Source organism: Columba livia, chromosome 3 (assembly GCF_036013475.1).
Source record: "Columba livia isolate bColLiv1 breed racing homer chromosome 3, bColLiv1.pat.W.v2, whole genome shotgun sequence".
Lineage (NCBI taxonomy): Eukaryota > Metazoa > Chordata > Aves > Columbiformes > Columbidae > Columba > Columba livia.
In genome coordinates, this window is record NC_088604.1 from 78733596 (window position 1) to 78751301 (window position 17706).

General features: G+C 52.7%; 1 protein-coding gene and 1 long non-coding RNA gene across 3 annotated transcripts; one reads left to right on the forward strand and one right to left on the reverse strand.

The window, feature by feature from the left end:
- Nucleotides 1–3038: 3038 nt before the first annotated feature.
- Nucleotides 3039–8181, reverse strand: IRF2BP2 (interferon regulatory factor 2 binding protein 2). 2 transcript variants are annotated; one of them, XR_010471879.1, is made up of 3 exons: nt 6988–8181; nt 5875–6778; nt 3039–3707 (listed from the first exon to the last, which is right to left on the reverse strand). XR_010471879.1 is itself a non-coding variant. In XM_065059721.1 (2 exons), exons 1-2 carry the CDS (start codon nt 7997–7999, stop codon nt 6063–6065), a joined length of 1728 nt encoding a protein of 575 aa, XP_064915793.1. In that variant the 5' UTR covers nt 8000–8181; the 3' UTR covers nt 3039–6062. The 2 variants fall into 2 exon arrangements, 1 of the variants encoding a protein (XP_064915793.1); XM_065059721.1 differs by having other exon boundaries at nt 3039–6778.
- A 1270-nt stretch (nt 8182–9451) lies between these two features.
- Nucleotides 9452–15069, forward strand: LOC110363452 (uncharacterized). The gene is made up of 2 exons (XR_010471882.1): nt 9452–10326; nt 10958–15069. It is a non-coding gene; the product is annotated as an uncharacterized LOC110363452 (long non-coding RNA).
- Nucleotides 15070–17706: the final 2637 nt, after the last annotated feature.

The following is a 17706-nucleotide window of genomic DNA, read 5'->3' on the forward strand; positions in this document are numbered from 1 at the left end:
AGGGATGATGCATCTTAAAAGAGAAAATTGTATTGTATGTTCCTATTGCTTAGCAGCAGCTGAATTAGGTAAGACAAAAATAAATAAATATATTTATATATATATTTGTAAATAGTCTGGACAAAATTAAGTGCCTTTTTCTGCTATGCAGTTGTTGCCTGATATCTGTAAGACCTTTTACTACTGGACAGATGGAGAACATTAGACTCCTATAAAAAAAGGGTTGGGGAAAACCTGGGTTTCTGGTGGAAAAAAAATATCAAAGGACTTAATTTGAAAAAAAAAAAAAAAGGAATTGGCCTCCTTCAGCTCATAAAGATGCAAAAAAAAAAAAAAAGAAGAAGAAAAACAAAAACAAAACAAAAAAATCACAGGAGGGAGAAGGGGAGAATCCAGCTTGCTTTCTTGTGCCCCTGGCTAAGTGGGTGGTTGGTGAGGCTCGGTTCCACAGCCCACCCTCTGCTCACTTCCCAGGCACCAGCCAGCTGCTCCAGGAACTGGAGTCGTTTCCCAATGCAAGGAATGACCTGGTGAACCAATAACCTCTTTCATCTCTTTTAACTCATCTTCTGTTTGTTTTTAAATGGCTGCCAAAAAAAAAAGAAAAATAAATTAAAAAAAAAAAAGGCAAGAGGCATCTCTGAGGCGGGGTGGGGGAGAGAGGGAGAAACAAGTGTTTTGTATTGGAAAAGGGTAAAAGAAAATGCATACCTGGCATTTTTGCAGGAAACAGTGAATGCACTCCTTCCCAGAGGCAGTGGCTGAGGTCTCCCTGAAAATCAGAGGCTCCCCAGGGTTTCCCAGGGAAGCCACAGCTCTCTGCAGAGGAGAGCACTCTGCTGGTGTGCCCCTGGGCAAGGTCCCCTGGCATGGGACAGGGGCACCCCAGGGCTGGGGAGCACCAGGGCAAGTGGTGGCAGGTGAGAGGGGGGTCAGAGAAGGGGACCCCGAGATGGGGGCACGACCAGGCACTGTGCAGGACAGGGTGGGTTCTCACCCCTGGCCCAGCACTGCTGGAGGTGGGAGCTAATAGGCAAGGATGCTTCTTGCAGTGTTTGCTGAGTCAAAGGTGATGGAAGTAACATCTACTGCAGCAGGAAGCTTTCACGAAGTCTTCCTGTCTTCTCTGTGATTTTCTTTTATAGGAGGTTTTCACGTGATGCAACGTTTTGGGTTTTAGCATGTGCTCTGCTATACCACTCTTCACAAAACTGGATCGAGTGGCAGAAAGGGAAGCAAAACTGGGTGACCTGTGTATAAAAATAACTGCAGAGTTATCACCCCATCTTCAGCGCACCTATGCCAACCAAGCAAGACAGCCATATGGACACTAAAATGCAGTTAGATTTCTGTGGGAGACATCAGTGTTCCTCCTTTCCCTGAAGGGAGGCTTCAGCCTTTCAGGGAGCTCAGGGATTCCAGTTTGAGCCCTGCACTTAGCGGTCAAAGCCCGCGGCTTGCTCAGGAGGCCGCCCCAAGGCAGCGAAAGAGTTACCTCCAGTGTGGCAGCCCTGGTGATGAAGTGGATAAGCAAGCACTCCATTCATCAGCTGGGAGAATTGCCCGACCTTGGGAAAGGCATCCCTGCTCCTGGGAACACAGGGCAAGGGAAGGAGGTGACTCAGGAGTCCTGCAGGCTTCCATGGGCCTTCATGGGAGCCCTCCCATGGCCCTGTTTGGTGAGAGCTGCCGGCTGCAACACATCTGCTGCAGAAGGTGAATACATACGTTGCCCAGGCTCACCTTCTGTTTCAACAAGGGAAAGAGTGTGCTTTTTTTTTCTTTTTTTTTTCTTTTTTTTTTTCTTATTTGCCTCATTATCTCTGGGAGCACAGACTTGAAGGTGTATTTTATACTGGGCTGCACTGTGGCACATGAACAAAACAAGACTCCACCTGGGGAAAGGTGTTTTTAAAATTATTTTCCAAAATGCAACCGAGCTACCTAGGCACAAGTGCTTGAGAAGGAGAAACATGAAATGCTGGGGTCTGAGCCTTTCCAAGCCTAATTATTGGATGCCTCCCACCTGTAACCCTGTTGTTGTGAAGCATGTGCTGAAGCTGTAGGAGCCATGGCTACCAACGTCTTGATTTACGACAAGCGCAGCTACTCCTGCTGCCATTAATTTCCATGCGGTCCCATGTTTTTCTCCTCTTGCCTGAGGAGAGGCTGCGTTTGCGTGGGGACCACAGCCGTGCCATAACACCCTGCACACCACAGAGGGTGTCCCACCCCACTTTGGGGGCAAATTAGACACGGGGAGCGGGTGCAAGTGGCAGGGCAGGTGCCACACGGAAGGGGAGCCCTCACCCTGGGAGAGCGAAAGGGTGGCTGGGTGTCCCTGGAGCAGTGTCTCATCCCATCCCATCCTGTCCCTTCCCATCCCATCCCACCAAGAGCGGCTGCCTTGCCAGCAGGACAGAAAGACGAGCAGGGCTTGGCCCGGGCGCAGAAGGAAAGGATCCAGGGGCTCTGTTGACATAACAAGCCACTAGAGAGCACTCTCAAAAGTATTTATACCCTTTGCCTAAGTGCTAGTTCATAAAAACACGCGGTTGCCATGGCCTGGTTTACAGCACATCTAAAAAGAGAGCTCCCAAACATACCAGGTTTTCTGAGGCCACGGCAAAGGCGGTCACAGCCTCCCTTGTGCGATGCCTTTCCCACCCCTGGGACCCGGGCACAGGGCAGCACCCGCCAGCTCCGTGCACCCTGCACTGCTGTTTATAAATAAGCGTCAGAAACAGTACTAAAAAAATTAAAAAAAAAAAAAAAAAGAAAAATTCCACTTGGGCAACTACGGCTTTTTCAAGTTTTCTTTTTTAATATACAAAAAAGTGCAAGGAGTATTTAAAGCTCTTAGTTTCCTTATGCTTAGTGCCAGAATTAAAGAAAAAACAAAAGGTAAAAATAGCAACAAGTTAGTTCAGCAGCTATCAACGAAAGCACCATGCAGGTGATCTGCCAAGACAAAAGAATATCGGGGGGGGGAAAAAAAAAAGGTGGGATTGGGTTTGAAAAAAAATAATAATCACGCATTCTTCATTAAAACAATTTTAATACTACACAAATTACAGTATCACCTTTTAAAAAGTTTAAAAAGGAAAATTACAGTAGCACTATTGCAGCTAAAGCACTTCAATTAAAAAAAAAAACAAAAAAAACAACAAAAAAAAACCAAAAACAAAAAACAAAACAAAACAAAACAAAACAAAAAGCTGGTAGCCCAGGAAGCAGTAAGCTGGTATAAAGGGAGAATCCACTTGAGCGTTATTGTAACACAGTAAAGCAACCAAAGGAAAAAAGCAACACTGAATGTGAGAAAAACTAGCTATGTATGAACACCCTCGGATTTTGAATTTTTTCCTTTTTTTTTTTTTTTTTTCTGGTTTCCTTTTGCAGTTCTGAAGTTTTACGGTGCAGATTAGACTTGGCTAGGGTCTGAATGTCAGCCAAGGAGCGTAGCCACCATGAGCCATTTCTTTTCCAGCTACGTTGCTCCCGGGCCACCGCGTGGCATCCCCGGCCGGCGAGTTTCCATCCTCTCCAGGAGTCACGGAGCTGCGGAGCCGGGCAGCCGGTGGGGAGGAAGAGGAAGGTGTGCTTCCTTATAGGCCTCTCACCCCGGCACATCAGCGTCCCTCGGCCCCAAAACAAGGGTCTGTCAGGAGCAGGTCTCGCCCTCGGCAGGCTCAGAGCTGGGCCACCTGATAACACAAAAGGGGGCACCTTTTTAGGGAGGCTTTGGGGTTTCAGTTTTCCTTCCTTTATAAAAGAGTAGGGATACCACTTTAATCAAAAACATGAGCTTCATCCCATATGAGGTATTATGCCAAGCAACTTTGAAGAACTTGTTACCATCTATCAGCTCAAAATCCATTTTTTTTAATAAAGTGCCTAAATACACATTTACACAGATCATAGTGGTTCAAAGAATCCTTTACAGTTGTTTTTTTTATATATATAGGTATATATATAAGTATATATATATAATGTGCGTTTTCTTCAAATTGGCTAAATGTGTTTACATAAGACACCAATCTTGACTATAGGTATAAGATTTAAAGCGTAATATTGACTCAATGAATTTGTTTATCATGCAAGTCTTATCTAATATTACATTGACCTGTAATATGGAACACAATGTAGTGGGTGTGCTCATTAAACACTTCATAAAAAATTACTGTGCATGTGCAGTTCTGATCTTCAAATACTAATAACGACCATTTCTTTTCTTAAAATAAAAAAAAGAGAAAAAGCAGTCTTCCAAAAAAGACCTACTCTGCATTAAATTGCAGTCTGAACATTATCACAATAAGAACAGTTGACTAAAAAGCACCCAAAATTCTTCAAATTATAGTTGGCTGAACAGATTTTTCCTCCTCCTCTTCCGATATTGAAAGTGTTTATTAGCCCATCCCCGGCAAGGGATGACCTTTTGCTCAGAAACAACCGCTTATAACCGAGTTATAAACACCTCAACAGAAGGGCTCGTACAGCTGCAGCGTTGCCAACGAACTATAAACAGCACAAAAACATCACTATAAGACTCGAACTATTTCTAGTAACCAATGATTTATTGATTTTAGAAGTCTGCTTGGTGATGCAGAAGCGTGATCAAAAGAAGTGGCTTTACAAAAGAGTTCTCCAAAGTAGCTTAAAAGGCAGGGCCAGGGCCATTATGTGCAGCCCTAATTGCTTTCATTTCAACCAGTTTATATTTTCATTTTCAAAGAATAGCAGTGGGTTTGTTTCAAGCACATGTAATAGGGAAATTACAGGTTTCCTCCACCCACATTTGGGCTGTCACTGATATGCCCGCGGGCAATCTGGCAGAGCCTCAGTCACCACTGTCACTGTACCACACCATACCTGCCACTACTTGGAAATATTGGGTCAGCGATAGTAACAATAGCAACAGCACTAGCGGTGACTGATAAGCAAACTCGAAGTCCACCTGGACTATCTGAAAATTAAAGTAAAATTTAAAAAAAAAAAAAAAGTATCTCCTCCACCTCCCCAGCTTTGTCCAAAGACACAAAAGCCCCACAAGTGACGCTGAAGAGCTTCAGAGATGGCAGTGCTACGTTGGCGCCTTTGCCAATCGTATAATTAAGTTCGTTATCAAAATTCCACGTTGTGGTACGTAATTGGTGAATAAATGCAGTTTTGTAATCTTACAACTGATCACGTGAACTGCGGTCAACTTTGCCTCAACAGTAAAAAAAAAAAAAAAAAGAACAACCACCAAACCAAAAACAAACAAACCCAGAAATCCCTAACTCAACAGCGCCTCTCGGACACCTCTCCACATCCTACTTGGGAGGCAACTTCCTTTGAGAAACACAGAGGAATTCGGGACTGGATGTGGCGGATCTGCCATCGCAACCCAAGCCACGCGTTTCTGGGAGAAATCCCTCCTGCTCCCTAAGCTCGCCTGGCCGGCGGGATGGCAAAGGGCATCCCCACCTTGGCTAGCCACTCTTCTCCCCAACCACCTCAGACCAAGCCTACATGCGACCAGCTCTACAGGACAGGGGCCAGGAATAAGGAATCACAGACAGTAAGGCAATCTTTACAATGTCATAAAGTGTATTTGGCATCTAAAAAAAAAAAAAAAAAAAAAAGGAAAAGAAAAAAAGAGAAACAAGTGCATACAAATACAGCTAGAAGCATTTCTGGTTTGCCAAGTGCTCTCTAAAAAAAGCAGCGCAAGTCACAGCCTACATTGAACAGTAACTGTCACCAAGGAAGCACAACAAATAGTTGCTATAACAGAAGGAAAAAAGAAGAAAACAAAACAAAACAAAAACAAAAACTAAAAAAAAAAAAAAGAGAAGAATTAGAAGAAATGCCTTTATAATAAGTACATACCTTTTGTCTTCAAAAAATATAGAAACACAATGTATTCAAAAAAATCAAAATTATACAGCCATGTTTATGAAGTCTACATTTCCCTTGTCTTGGAGATATATATATATTTATATATATATATTTATAGATATATACAGAATTCGAGCAGTCGGAGTTCAAGGTGACGTCGGGCGGTGAGAGCGGGCAAGTCACGAGTCCCTCTCCTTTTTCACTTTCACATCTCCGGCCAGGATGGTGGCGATCTCCCCCTGCATGAAGGCCCAAGGGACGTTGGAGCCGACCAGGGGACACTTCTCCCCGCTGGGACAATACACCTCCCCGCTGGCTCCCTGCTGCTTGATGCTCTGCCGGGAGCAGGGGAAGCAGAACTTGTGGGAGGGGACGGAGGGGCACTGCACGAAGTGGGTGTCTTCCAGGCGCTCGTGGCAGAGGGTACAACACAACGGGACGCTGGCGGCCAGGGACGAGTCCGGCAGGCTGGCGGGGTGGACGGGCTCCAGCCCGCCCGCCGCGTTGGCCCCCTGGCCCGGCACCTCCCTGCCGGGGCCCAGCCTTCTTTGGTTCATGGCGGAGGGCGACGGGGGGCTGCTGCTGTTCCTCCGCGTGGTGGAGTGGACCTGGTTGGCGTCTTTGGAGGCGTGGTTGCCCCCGGCATTGTCCGCCACCAAAATGAGGGCGGCCATGGGGGACTGGCCGTTCTGGGCCGCCTCGGGCGGCGTGGTCCGGTTGGAGTGGGGCGAGGCGGTGGGCGGCGGGGGCGACATGAAGGGGGTGGCCGTCAGCGGCAGCTTCATCCCTTCCGACGAGGTGGGCAGCCAGGGCTGCGCCTCCCCGTTGATCTTCGGGGGTCCCGCCTCGCCCTCCGGCTCGGGAGAAGGCTTCCTCTTCCGGGCGGCCCGGGCCCCTGCAGAGTCAGAGAGGAGGAGGGTGAGAAGGCAGCGCAGCCACAACGCTCCAACGAGCACGGGGGCACCGCCGTGCAACCGCAGAAACGGGTGGCCGCGGCCACCCCCGAGCCCCGGGCGCCCGAAGCTGCTCGGGATCCTCCTCTCCGTATACCAGTAGTGGCTCCCCCCTGCCCTGCCCGCCCTCCCCCGGCCCCCGCTGTCTCACCTGGCTTGGCCACGGCGCCGTTGGTCTCGTATCCCAGCAATCTGCCACCCGCCATGCCCGGCTCCTTCTTGAACTTGCTGTCGAAGGGCGGCACGGCGTGGCTGCCGTGCTGGTGCAGGGCCAGCAACGTGTCCCGCACCGTCTTGGGCTTGGCCAGCCACTCCTGCTCGCTGCCCGCCCGGCCCTTGCCCTCTGCGGCCAGCTCCGCCGCCGCCGCCGCCGGCAGGCTCTCGGCCGAGCCCCGCTTCTCCTTGGCGCCGCTGTCGTGCTCCCCCGCCGCGCCGCCGCCCGAGGAGGAGGATGAGACGGAGCCGGGGCGCTTGTGCCCCAGCTCGCTGGGCTGCCCCGCCGCCTGCCCCGCCGCCTGCGCCGCCGCCGCCGGCTGCTGGGGTACAGGCACCGCCATCGGTGCGGGCGCGGCGGAGATGGCGGCGAGCGAGGCGGCGGCGGCGGCGCGGCTGCCCAGGCCGCCGATGGCGGCGGGGAGCCCGGCGCCGTTCACCAGCGGCACCAGGGTGGGGGGCACGGCGTGCGTCCGCCGTGGGTTCGGGCTCTGCCGGTTCAGCTCGGGAGGCTCCTCGGGCTTGGGGAAGCCATTGGGCACCAGGATGCCGTTGACCTGCCGGCCGCCGCCGTACTCGGCGCCCAGGCGGGGCGGCGGCCGCTCGGCCGCCAGCGAGTAGCGCTCCAGCGGCTGCGGCGGGGGCCGCGCCGCCGCCTCCGCGGGGTGGCCGAGCTGCTGCTGCTGCGCCAGGAGTTCCTTGGCGGAGAGCGGCGGCTGCTTGGCGTGCGGCGGCGGCGGGGCCCGGCCCTCGGGGAAGCAGCCGTGCGCCCGCTTCAGCTGCCGCGCCGTGTCGATGACGAACTCCACGCGGTCGGCGCCCTCGTAGTTGACGCAGCCCCGGCAGACGGGCTCGGTGAAGTCCCAGATCATGGCCCAGGGCATGCGGGGCAGGTCGCACAGGTAGCACGACTGCCTGCGGGAAGCAGCCGCCACCGCCGCCGACGACATGTCCCGGCCCCGGGGCAGCGGCGAGCGTCCCCCGCTCCGGCTCCGGCCGCCGCCTCCTCCGCCCCTCGCCACCGGAGTCCCGACGGGGAGGCTCGGGCGCCGCGGCCGCAGCGGGACCGTCCGCTGGGCCCCCTCCCCCTCGCCTTCCTCTTCCGTGCGCTGGAGCGGGGCGCGGCGGGCGCCCCGGCAGGCAGAGCCGCTGTGGGGGACGCCGCTCTCCTCGCCGTCTCCGCCGGCGGCGCTCACAGGGCGGCGGGGACGCGCATCTCCGCGGCGCGGCTGGCGCAGGGCTGCGGCCGCTGCCGCCCGCTCGGCTCCCCCGCTCGCTGGCTACTACGGGGCGGCGCGGGGCGGCGGGGGCCGGCGCGGCGGGGCGGAGACTGCCGCGGGGGCCGGGGCCGGGGCTGGCGGCGGCGCCGTGCCGGGCTCCAGCCGCCACCGCCACCTCTGCGCGCCGCCGCCTCGATTCTTCGACAGTGGCGGCCGCGCCTGCGCGCTGGGCGCCCCCGCCCCGCCGTCGTGATCCCGGCCCCTGCCCGTGCCCCCGCCACCGGCACCGGAGATTCCTCCTGCTGTTGGGGAGCCGCCGCGCCTCTGCCGGTCTCGCCCTCGGACAAGGAGAGGGGCGGGGGTGCGCTGCAGCTCCCTCCTTTTCTCTTATTATTTTTATTATTATTGTTTTTATTACTGTTTCCTGCGCCGCCGAGGGGCTTTGCCGAAACCTGCCACTCGTGCGCGCAGAGACGCGCGGGGGGACTTCCCGCAGTGCGGGACTCATTGTCCTCTCGTCCCCCTTGGCTAGTGACCTTTGGGCACGGCACAGCGCGGCGCCCCGGGCGCGCCCCCCGGCTGCGGGCTTATCCCCGCGGGGCTGGTCAGTGCCACCTCCGGGCAGGCGCCCTCCCGCGCCGCTGCGCGGCTTTGTTCTACCCACCGGGCCAGGAGGCACCATTATAAATACAACGATTACTTTTTTTTCAACTGTTGTCATTGTGCACAGGAAATAGGACGTTCTAGATTTCCTGTCATTTTCAACCACAAACCAGCGGTTCTTTAATGCAGATTAGCAAAATTTATACACACTAAGCAAACGCCGTCTCCTCCCCAAAAAACGAAAACCTGCAGACATGTTTCCCCGTCCAGCTTCCACGCTCCGAATCCCTCATCCGCCGCCTGCATCCACACCAAAACACGGTGTGGCGGTGGCGAGGGAGGAAAAAGGGTGTTTGCTCTTCCCGTTTGCCACGGGAGGTGAAGGAAACCCTCACCGGGCGCTTCCCGGCACGTACAGCTGACTGCACGCGTGTCCACAGGCAGAGTAAACACGGCAGAGACTGCTCCCCACACCGCCCGTGCTCGGGCCGCCCTTCCCACGGCGTTATGTAGGTTACAGGGGAGGGAGGGGGGGAAGAGAAGAGCAGCGGGAGGCGGGGGCCGACCGGGGCCGGGGAAGCTCTGACGTCCGCAGCCGCCGGCGGGAGGTGCCTCCCCGCGGCTGCCAGCTGCCCGACGGCGGGGCCGGGGAGCTGCGAGGCCGGGGGCGCTGCTGCCGCCCCGGTCCCACGTGTAGCGCCGCCTCCCTCTGCTACTCCTCGGCCCGCTGCGGGCTTAGGGGACAGCGGGGCAGCAGCAGCCGGTCCCCTGCGCTGCCTCCAGCCGGGGAGGGGGCTGAGTGGTGCGGCCGCCGGTGCGTCCTGGGGCACGGGGGGGCCCTTGCCTCGCCCTGCCCTGCCTTCCTTCTCCTCCTGGTGCTGGCTCCTAGCGCTGGTTCCCGTGCCAGGTTGGGTGACTTTGCAAACTGCACGCCCGGCTGGGCGTCCTGGAGGCGCCGAGCTGTTAACTAGGAAAACAAAAACCTGCTCTGGCCCCCGACCCAGCCCGGCGCGTCGGGGCGGTGGCAACGGCTGCTGCTGCGAGAGTTCGGGTCTGCTGGAGCTATCCCCTAGCTCCTCACGGCTCGTACCCGCTCTGAAGCAGCCATCTGGGGCAGGGGGGCAGGAGGAAGGGGGAAGGGATAGCACCGGCCGCGGTGCGGCCCAGACGTGCCCCCGGAGAGGCAAGGGTTAACATGGGCTCGTTTTTCCCGAGCAGCCTTCCTTTCACATTGCATCAAAGTCCTTTAAAGCCGTTTCTCTTTCCTCCTCCCCTCCCCGGCTCGAAAGACGCTTTATCCATGCATGCTAAGTAAACAGATCTTTGTTTTCGTCTTCCACCCACTGCCCTCTTTCTCCAGCCCGAAGCTGGAGCCTCGCCAAGCCGGCTGCAGCGATTGCTGCCTGCGCACACACAGTCACACACATACTGGGAGAAGAAGCCGGGTTTCTCGGGTGAGGCAATGCGCCTGCAATTGGCAGGGACAAGGCAGGAATTGTAATTGCACTTCATCATGTGATGGCTTATGAAAGAGGAAGTTTGGATGTTTTAGTCACGTACTCCTTTGCCCTCTTGCTTTAGCCTCCAGGTTCTCCGAAGGAAAAAATTACATATATTTATATATACTGGTGGGAAGCCAAGAAACACTGTGTTTGCACATTTCAGATCATGAGCAGAGCTGGAGTGCTAGCTGAGTGAGGCTTCAGGCAAAGAAGAAAGCAAAGCTTTCAGCTGTGGCAGGCTTTTAACTGCAGGACAGAAAATGTGATCTTTATTTATTTTCCTTTATTTCTAATGAAAACTAGCTGCTTGGAAAAGTCGAGATGAGCAGTATTCTGGTTTTGCCGCATTTGCTGCCTTTGAATTCACTCTGGTGGAAAAGGCAAAAGCAACATGTTACCGAGCTCAGTGTCAAAAAGCTGATAAAAACATAGTGGCAGTGCTACATAGGAAATGTGGTTTATGTATCAAATCACACACAAAAAAACCCAACTTCTCAAAGCTGCTGACTGTTACAGTAGTTAGTGCACAGGAATCGAATAGATAATGTATTTGTTTCTTGTTCCTTTTTTTTTTTTTAAACAGAAACCATCTTTTTGTGCCTGATCTCTGAAAAACACCCCTTGCTGTGACATGCCAGTCCTAAAGATAGGAGCAGCAAGTGCTGGAGGACACCTTACAGCTGAGGAGCGTCATGGTGGCGTGGATGGAGGTCCAGCACGCTGTGGGAGGCCTTCGTCTTGTCCTGATTGTGCCCAATGCTATGGTTGAGGAAAGGGAGAGAAGAGGTCAGAGGGGGGCAGATCTTCAAGATGAACTCTAGCCCCCCCACATCAGTGCCATGGCAAGCCCCTTGCCACCCCATGTTTTTTGGCATTTTTCACTGGGCCACACTGAGGTCTTGCTGTGTTTCTTTGCTCTTCCCTCCCCGCAGGGTCCCATTTTCCTTCCTGCCTTTCTTCTGCGCTGGTGGCAGTGATTGCACATGGTCCCTTGCCAAAGAGCTGTGACCCCCAGCCTGCACTTCATCCATGCATGCATCCTCCGTGGGGCCCGCTTTTTCTTCTGAGTCCAAACCAGTGCTACCAAGTTACTCCCCTGTGCCCTCGGTGTTCCCCTTTCCCTCCCGATCTAGGGCTGCCCCACATCCTTCCCCTGCTGCAGATGTGCACTGCTTCCTTCATGGACCTTATTGCTATCCTTCTGTTGGGACAGAGGTCCTACAGGGCAGTAGCAAAATGGCCAGAGCCAAGGTGGGAAACGTGATTACATTGAACAGTGCTACCACCTCTCTTTCTTTGATCCATAATGATTTATGGGAGCTCCTCTCTGAGAACTGAGAGGGGAGAGGCTGGGAATAGTTCTTGAGATTTTGGATTTGATCAGATGCACATGATTTGGGGTCAAGTAGCTCACCCAAGCAGTGCCATCATGGCTGAAAGCAAGACCTGCCAGCTCAACCTGTAGAAACCTGACAGCAGATTACAGCCCTTGCCAGCACACAGCCAGGAGTTCGGTCATTACAGGGGCTTTGTCTCCACTCTGATGCAGCTCCCGATTTTATGGCATCTCTGCTGTTTTCATTCCTACTGGAGATGGCAGGTTGCTCCACAGGATTTTCTGGAAAGCTGAATAAACCTGCGTTTCAGTGGGCTTCTTGCCTAGGTGAGGATTATGTGATTTTTGCCAAACAGTTCAAAAGCCCCTAAAGCAACTGTTGGATCTTGCTTGTAGACAGCTGCTCATGTTTGCCTGCAAAAGTGAACTACTGGTAGCCATTTTAGAAACACAAAGACTTTTTTTTTTCATCTAAAATGATCCATCATATTGAAAATGAATCATCACCACCAGCCTTTTATGTATGGATTTCAAGATGTACAATTCAAACAGTAGTTCAGGCAATGTTCTGCTTTCACATTGATGCTGGTCCCAAAGCCAGCCTCATGGTACACCGAAAAGAGGAAAATCTTAGTGAAAAAGAAGAATCTCCATCCAACAGTGTTTTATTTAGTGCCATCAGGGGAAAAAAAAAAAAAACAAACAGATACTGATACAAACGAGAGTATCAGCAGAAGCAGCCTGTTGACATAAATAGGCTTTGGACAGGCTCATGGTAAGCCACTGATCCTGCAGATGTTTACAGCCACTTATAACTTTATTAACAGGAGCATCACTATGAATGTGAAGCCATGTGCGCTTAGGTGCTCGCAGGAGGAGAGCATGCTTCCCTGAGAGCTGCTCGTCAGCTGTGCGCTGATGGCTGCCCTGCCCTGCAGCCCGCGGATGACAGAGGCACTGGCAGAAAAATACTCCACGAAGGCCAGAGGGAGATCACTGCACCAGCTCCCTGTGAGGCAGGACGTGCCAGAGGATTGAGAGGGACTCCAGCAGCTACTCGGTGTCTGTCTTTTGGCATGCATGGGGGCCTTTTGCTAACGCCGCTGTTTGGTGTTAGCTTCTGAAAAGCTGTGAGGCACCACCTAAGCAGAGCCTGCCTAGAAAAGGAAGCACCAGGAGGACACAGGTGTGCCACTAGTTCACGGCTATCTGCTGAAATACGGAGGTGCTACATATGCTGCTATTCTGCTATGACTTTTGCTCTAGAAAGTTTGGCACATATTTATGCCTGCTTGCCGGGGAGTCGCATAGCAAGCAATTGCCTAGATGCTACAGCATCTGCTTCACTGGTGGGCTCTGCCCGAGGTGGTTTGGAACAGAAATTGCACGCTTTCTATAAAAAAAGGAAACAATTCTGTTTTTAACTGAGCAGTTGACTTTACACCCTCTTTTCAAGTAGCAGCAGAAAAAAAGTGAGGAAAAAATCATGGAAATACTTGAGAAATTCAGAGGTTACTACCCTCTAAAGAGGAATAAAAGCTTCAGAGAGATACTTCCAGATGCCAGAAGAAAGGGCAATTGATGTGGAAAAGCTTCCTCCCCTTATCCCCAGGCTGGGTAAATAGGCATGTCGGGTTATCCCATTTACACTCTGCCTTGACGCGCTGCATTGCGAGCCACAGTCGGCAATTGTCTGCGGCCACGGGCGAGGGGGCCAGGAATGCGGTGGCCAGGGGCTTCCCAGGGCGCAGGCAGAGCGGCCAGCTGGCCGGGTGACCCCTTCCCAAAATAAACAGGAAGCCTGGGAAGCCGTGACCCCTGTGTGACACCGCGCCAGCTCTACTCCCTGCCTTCTGTGCTGGAGTCGACAGGCTTCCAAGTACCCTCAAAAAATCGGACAGGGGCGAGGACTTCAGAGGAAATGTTACAAAATAAGAGCAGAAACAGATCTTCTGTTGAAAAAATTACAGAAGACTTTAAAACTCTTTCTATTTAAGCTCCCAGATAGTCATGTTCCTTGTCTGCTCCATCCCCCAAGCCCACGCCGATGCAGTGTGCAAAGCACTGAGCAGCTGCAGAGAAGGGGCAGATCGTCCCTTTCGGCATGAGCTGAAGAGCTGCTGTGCATGAGCAAAGTAAGAAGCGGAGTCCCGGGGAGGATGCGCCAAGGGGTTTCTCAGTTGGGGTGGGGAGTTTGGGCTGGGTAGCGCTTTTTCCCTGTCTGGGGGAGTTGGCGGCGAGATCCTCACACAAAATAAAAGTCAAAAGTGAGGTCCAGACCTTCTTGAAGCGCTTGCCAGAGCTGTAAAAGATGTTTCCAGCGTGGGAGTTCCTGCATTACTGAAACGTCCCCCCAAAGCAGTAAACTGGTGCTCGCTGACAGCTCCAGCTGGCAACTCACCTCCTGGGCCCTCCAGAAGAGCCACCATCCCTAAAGGCATCCCTGCCTTGGCAGCTGCCAGCCCCACGATTTGGGCAGGACAGGACCACGCTGTGGGGGAAGCAGCCCAGCTGAAGGTGGCCTTTGCTGCTGCTGACCTCAAGGTTTCCTGCCAGTGCTGTGGGTTTTGCAATCCCGCTTTTCTGCTCGCTTGGTGGTTGCCTCGTGCTCCCTGCAGGGCTTGGGTGCCCGGAGGGGCTGGGGGCTCTGAGGGGCTGATGAGTTTGGCGTCTGTGCAGATCAGCTAGTTCAAGGAGACTTGAAGGGAGAGGAGAAAGGGGGGATGGATTTCCTCTTTGATTGCCTAGGAATTGCCAGGGGTTTATAGTTACCAAGTGCAGTCACCTTGCAGGGTAGCAAGACGCACCACACTGGTGGCCTTCCAGCCCATGTCCCTTTATCCCCCAGCCTCACGGGGGCTGCTCTGTAGAGAAAGCACCACAACATATGAAGCATCGTGTGGTTGCTACAGGAGAGTCTCTTGAACAGACCTCTCTTCCCTCAGGAGAAATTTTGGGCATTGGCATGCGAAGGCTGTGTTAGGCTGCAGCCACGGTTTGTTCCAGGCACACTGGGGTGCCCACACTTCTGCTAGTCGTTGCAGTTGTAGTATTTCAATTTTGTAACAACAAGAGTTAACAGAAGTGTTCCCAAATCTGAGAAAACGTAAAATACAAAAGAAACTTGTTTCTGCCCCCTCTCCCACACCACTGCCTCTTATTCCTCTCCCTTTCTCTCTTTTTCGTGCCCAGACAGTGCCCTTCCTCTGCAAGGTCTCCCTCAGGGAGCACTCTGAGCAGTCAGAGGAGGGGCAAATGTTCTTCTTCTCTGTGCTTCAGCCTCTAGCCTTAACTTTTTGCTCACTGCTGTGTAATACACTAAGTTAAAAGAAATAAAAGAGGGTATTTTACAACAAGAAGTTGTAAATTCTGTCATATGTGTAGTATACTACTGTGTAGCAATGCTGAGGAGCAATACTTAACAAGTTCAGGCATCAGTGATGCATTTGTAAATGTAAACAGCAGAGCTGTATTGCATTACCTCATCCTGTCCACTTGTGCTTTCAGGCAAAGAAACCACACACATCCCTTTTCCAGGCACCTACATCTGTCCTCATACTGAGCTCCAGAAAGAGGTGCTTGCTAGGAAGTAGAGCTGAGTACATATTTGATAAAAAGAACACCAGCAACATTAATAACCAGTAGACCTGTGCTGAAACTCTCAATTAAGTCAGTCTCTTTCTCTGGGTTTCAGTCATTAAAGGAACTTGCCAAAGGCTGGGACTTGTCTGTCACTTTGTCTCCCAGATGGAAGTGAATGAGGTACTGAGGACCAGTCATCTTTGTAATGGGACCTGCTCAGGTCCTTGCGTCATGGCCAAGGAATGGCTGTGCTGGTGAGCTTGCTGTGGCGGCTGCAGACGCTTCTTGCACAGCCGCCACTTGATGCTGATTCATGTCTCATCACCCTGGTTCGGTGTGCAGTCCATCATGATCAGGAGCACCAAGCAGTTGCCTCTTTGCTTGCTGGTCTGCTTGGAGAGTCCTTCAGAGGCAATGCCAATGGCACAGAAGACACCACTGTGGTTTTGTGTCAGACCTTGTGGCACCCCATGGCAGCTTGCTGGGCTATGAGTGCACATGTCCACACCTTCTTTAACCCCTGGGGAGAGCAACAACAAGGGAAAACCACACCAGCATAGATTTCAGCAAGGACTAGTTAGCTAGTGGCGACCAGGGCCCCTCCAGTTGTCTCTCTAGTCATGGTATCAGGATGAATGTCCTGTGCTTCACTTCCCATATACCCCTGTGCAGCCTCCAGAGGTGAATAACTTCTGGATGTCGCACATCTGGGATGGGTTTGAATTACTGATCCAGAGGCAAGAGGACAATCACCTTCATTATCCATTTCCCCTCTGCCAGTTACTATTATTGCTAACTACTGTTCCACACACATTGTAATTAAGTGGAAAAAATACAGACCAAATGAAAAAGGGTACGAGCCTCTCAAAAGCATCTTTGTGCAGCCTGACTCAACCTTCAATTAACATTCTTACTTCAAATAGTTTTGTTATACGGCTTTTGTTAAATCTTACATAATACCAGGCCAAATCATCATCCCAGAGCACCACACTGAAGAGACGAACTTGGCCTTGGTCTCCTGGGAACCCTCTCATTCTGTCTTTGGTCCAGATGGTCTTGGACGTGGGTGAGCTACCAGAGGAGAGTGTGTAGTAAACCTGCATCTCTGCCTTGGTAAACACATGGAACTTGTGCTGCCACCAGAAGTGGTCCTGCTCTCTCACACTCTGGTTGCTCGTCTCTGCCTGGCGCTGCCCTCTGTGCCATGCATGGCTGCTGGAGCAAACCTGTCAGTGCCGACAGCCACAATGCAGCTAAACCTGCCCCAGCGTCCCCAAACTGCTGCCCCGAGGGTGCTTCTGGGGCAAAAGGGAGCAGGTCGGGTTGGGCAGCCAGGGAGGGAGCTCAGCAGCAGCATCAGTTTGCAGCTGCTGCAAGAGCCCCTCATGCTGCACCCGTATCCATCCTATTGCCCACCACCCCTCCTCGAGCTTCTGAAAGGCATGCTGGTGAGGAAGAAGGGACACATGGGCCATCAGCGCTTCCTAGAACATGGGGCTGCTCTGGAAATGGGTCTGATTTCCTACCAGGGACTGAGGAGCTTGAGAGCTGGGCTCCATCTCCTGCAGAGGGGGATGGGAACCCTGCCTCCATCACCAATAACAATTAAGCGGGGAAACCTCTGTGCAGGGCTCCTCCTCTTCACTGCAGAGGAATGCCCCTATGGCTTACTAGTGCTATGAAAGTATTTAACTACCCACATAGTCTTTTCTTTGTTGTTCTTGTTGGACCTAACATCTAACTTGTACAAAACATGCTCTGTGTGTGTGTGTGTGTGAGCGCACATTTATATGTGTGCCCACAGAATATAAATGGGGGTTTGTATTAAAATCTGGAAAACTGGCATATGGAATGAAGGTATGAGGTGAGGAAGATAGTCCCATGTCTACTTCAGTTTTGGGGGACTACATTTCATTTGAAGCCATGGAGCCATTATGGCTCCATAAATGCTCTCTGGGATTGTGGGAACCTCAGTCTGAGTTTGCACGACGCTCCTGAACCGGAGTGGTCTTTCAAATGGAGAGAGATCTGGGAAAAGAAGGAGCTGAGCACATCTAAACCTCATATCGCTCACCACGCACGACCTCAGGAAACTGATGAACACAGTGGGCACCATTCCCACTGGGGGCAGCTCTGCTAACTCACTGGATTTGCACCAAGATGGCATTTGGCCCAAGGTGATCATGTGCAGCACTGGTTAATGTGAGGTCAGGAGGCTGACAGGTCAGCACTGCCTCTTCCAGAGGACCACGGTGTCTGCTCAGCTCAGACTCCCAATCTGACCCACTGCCAGCGCCAAAGGAGGGTTGCGCCTGCCCGTGTCGCCCTCCACTGAGAAGCAGCAAAAACTCCTAGGGATGACAGAAAAGTCACATAATGGGCTCAGCTTCTCTTCTGCCGGGAGAGGCTGCAGT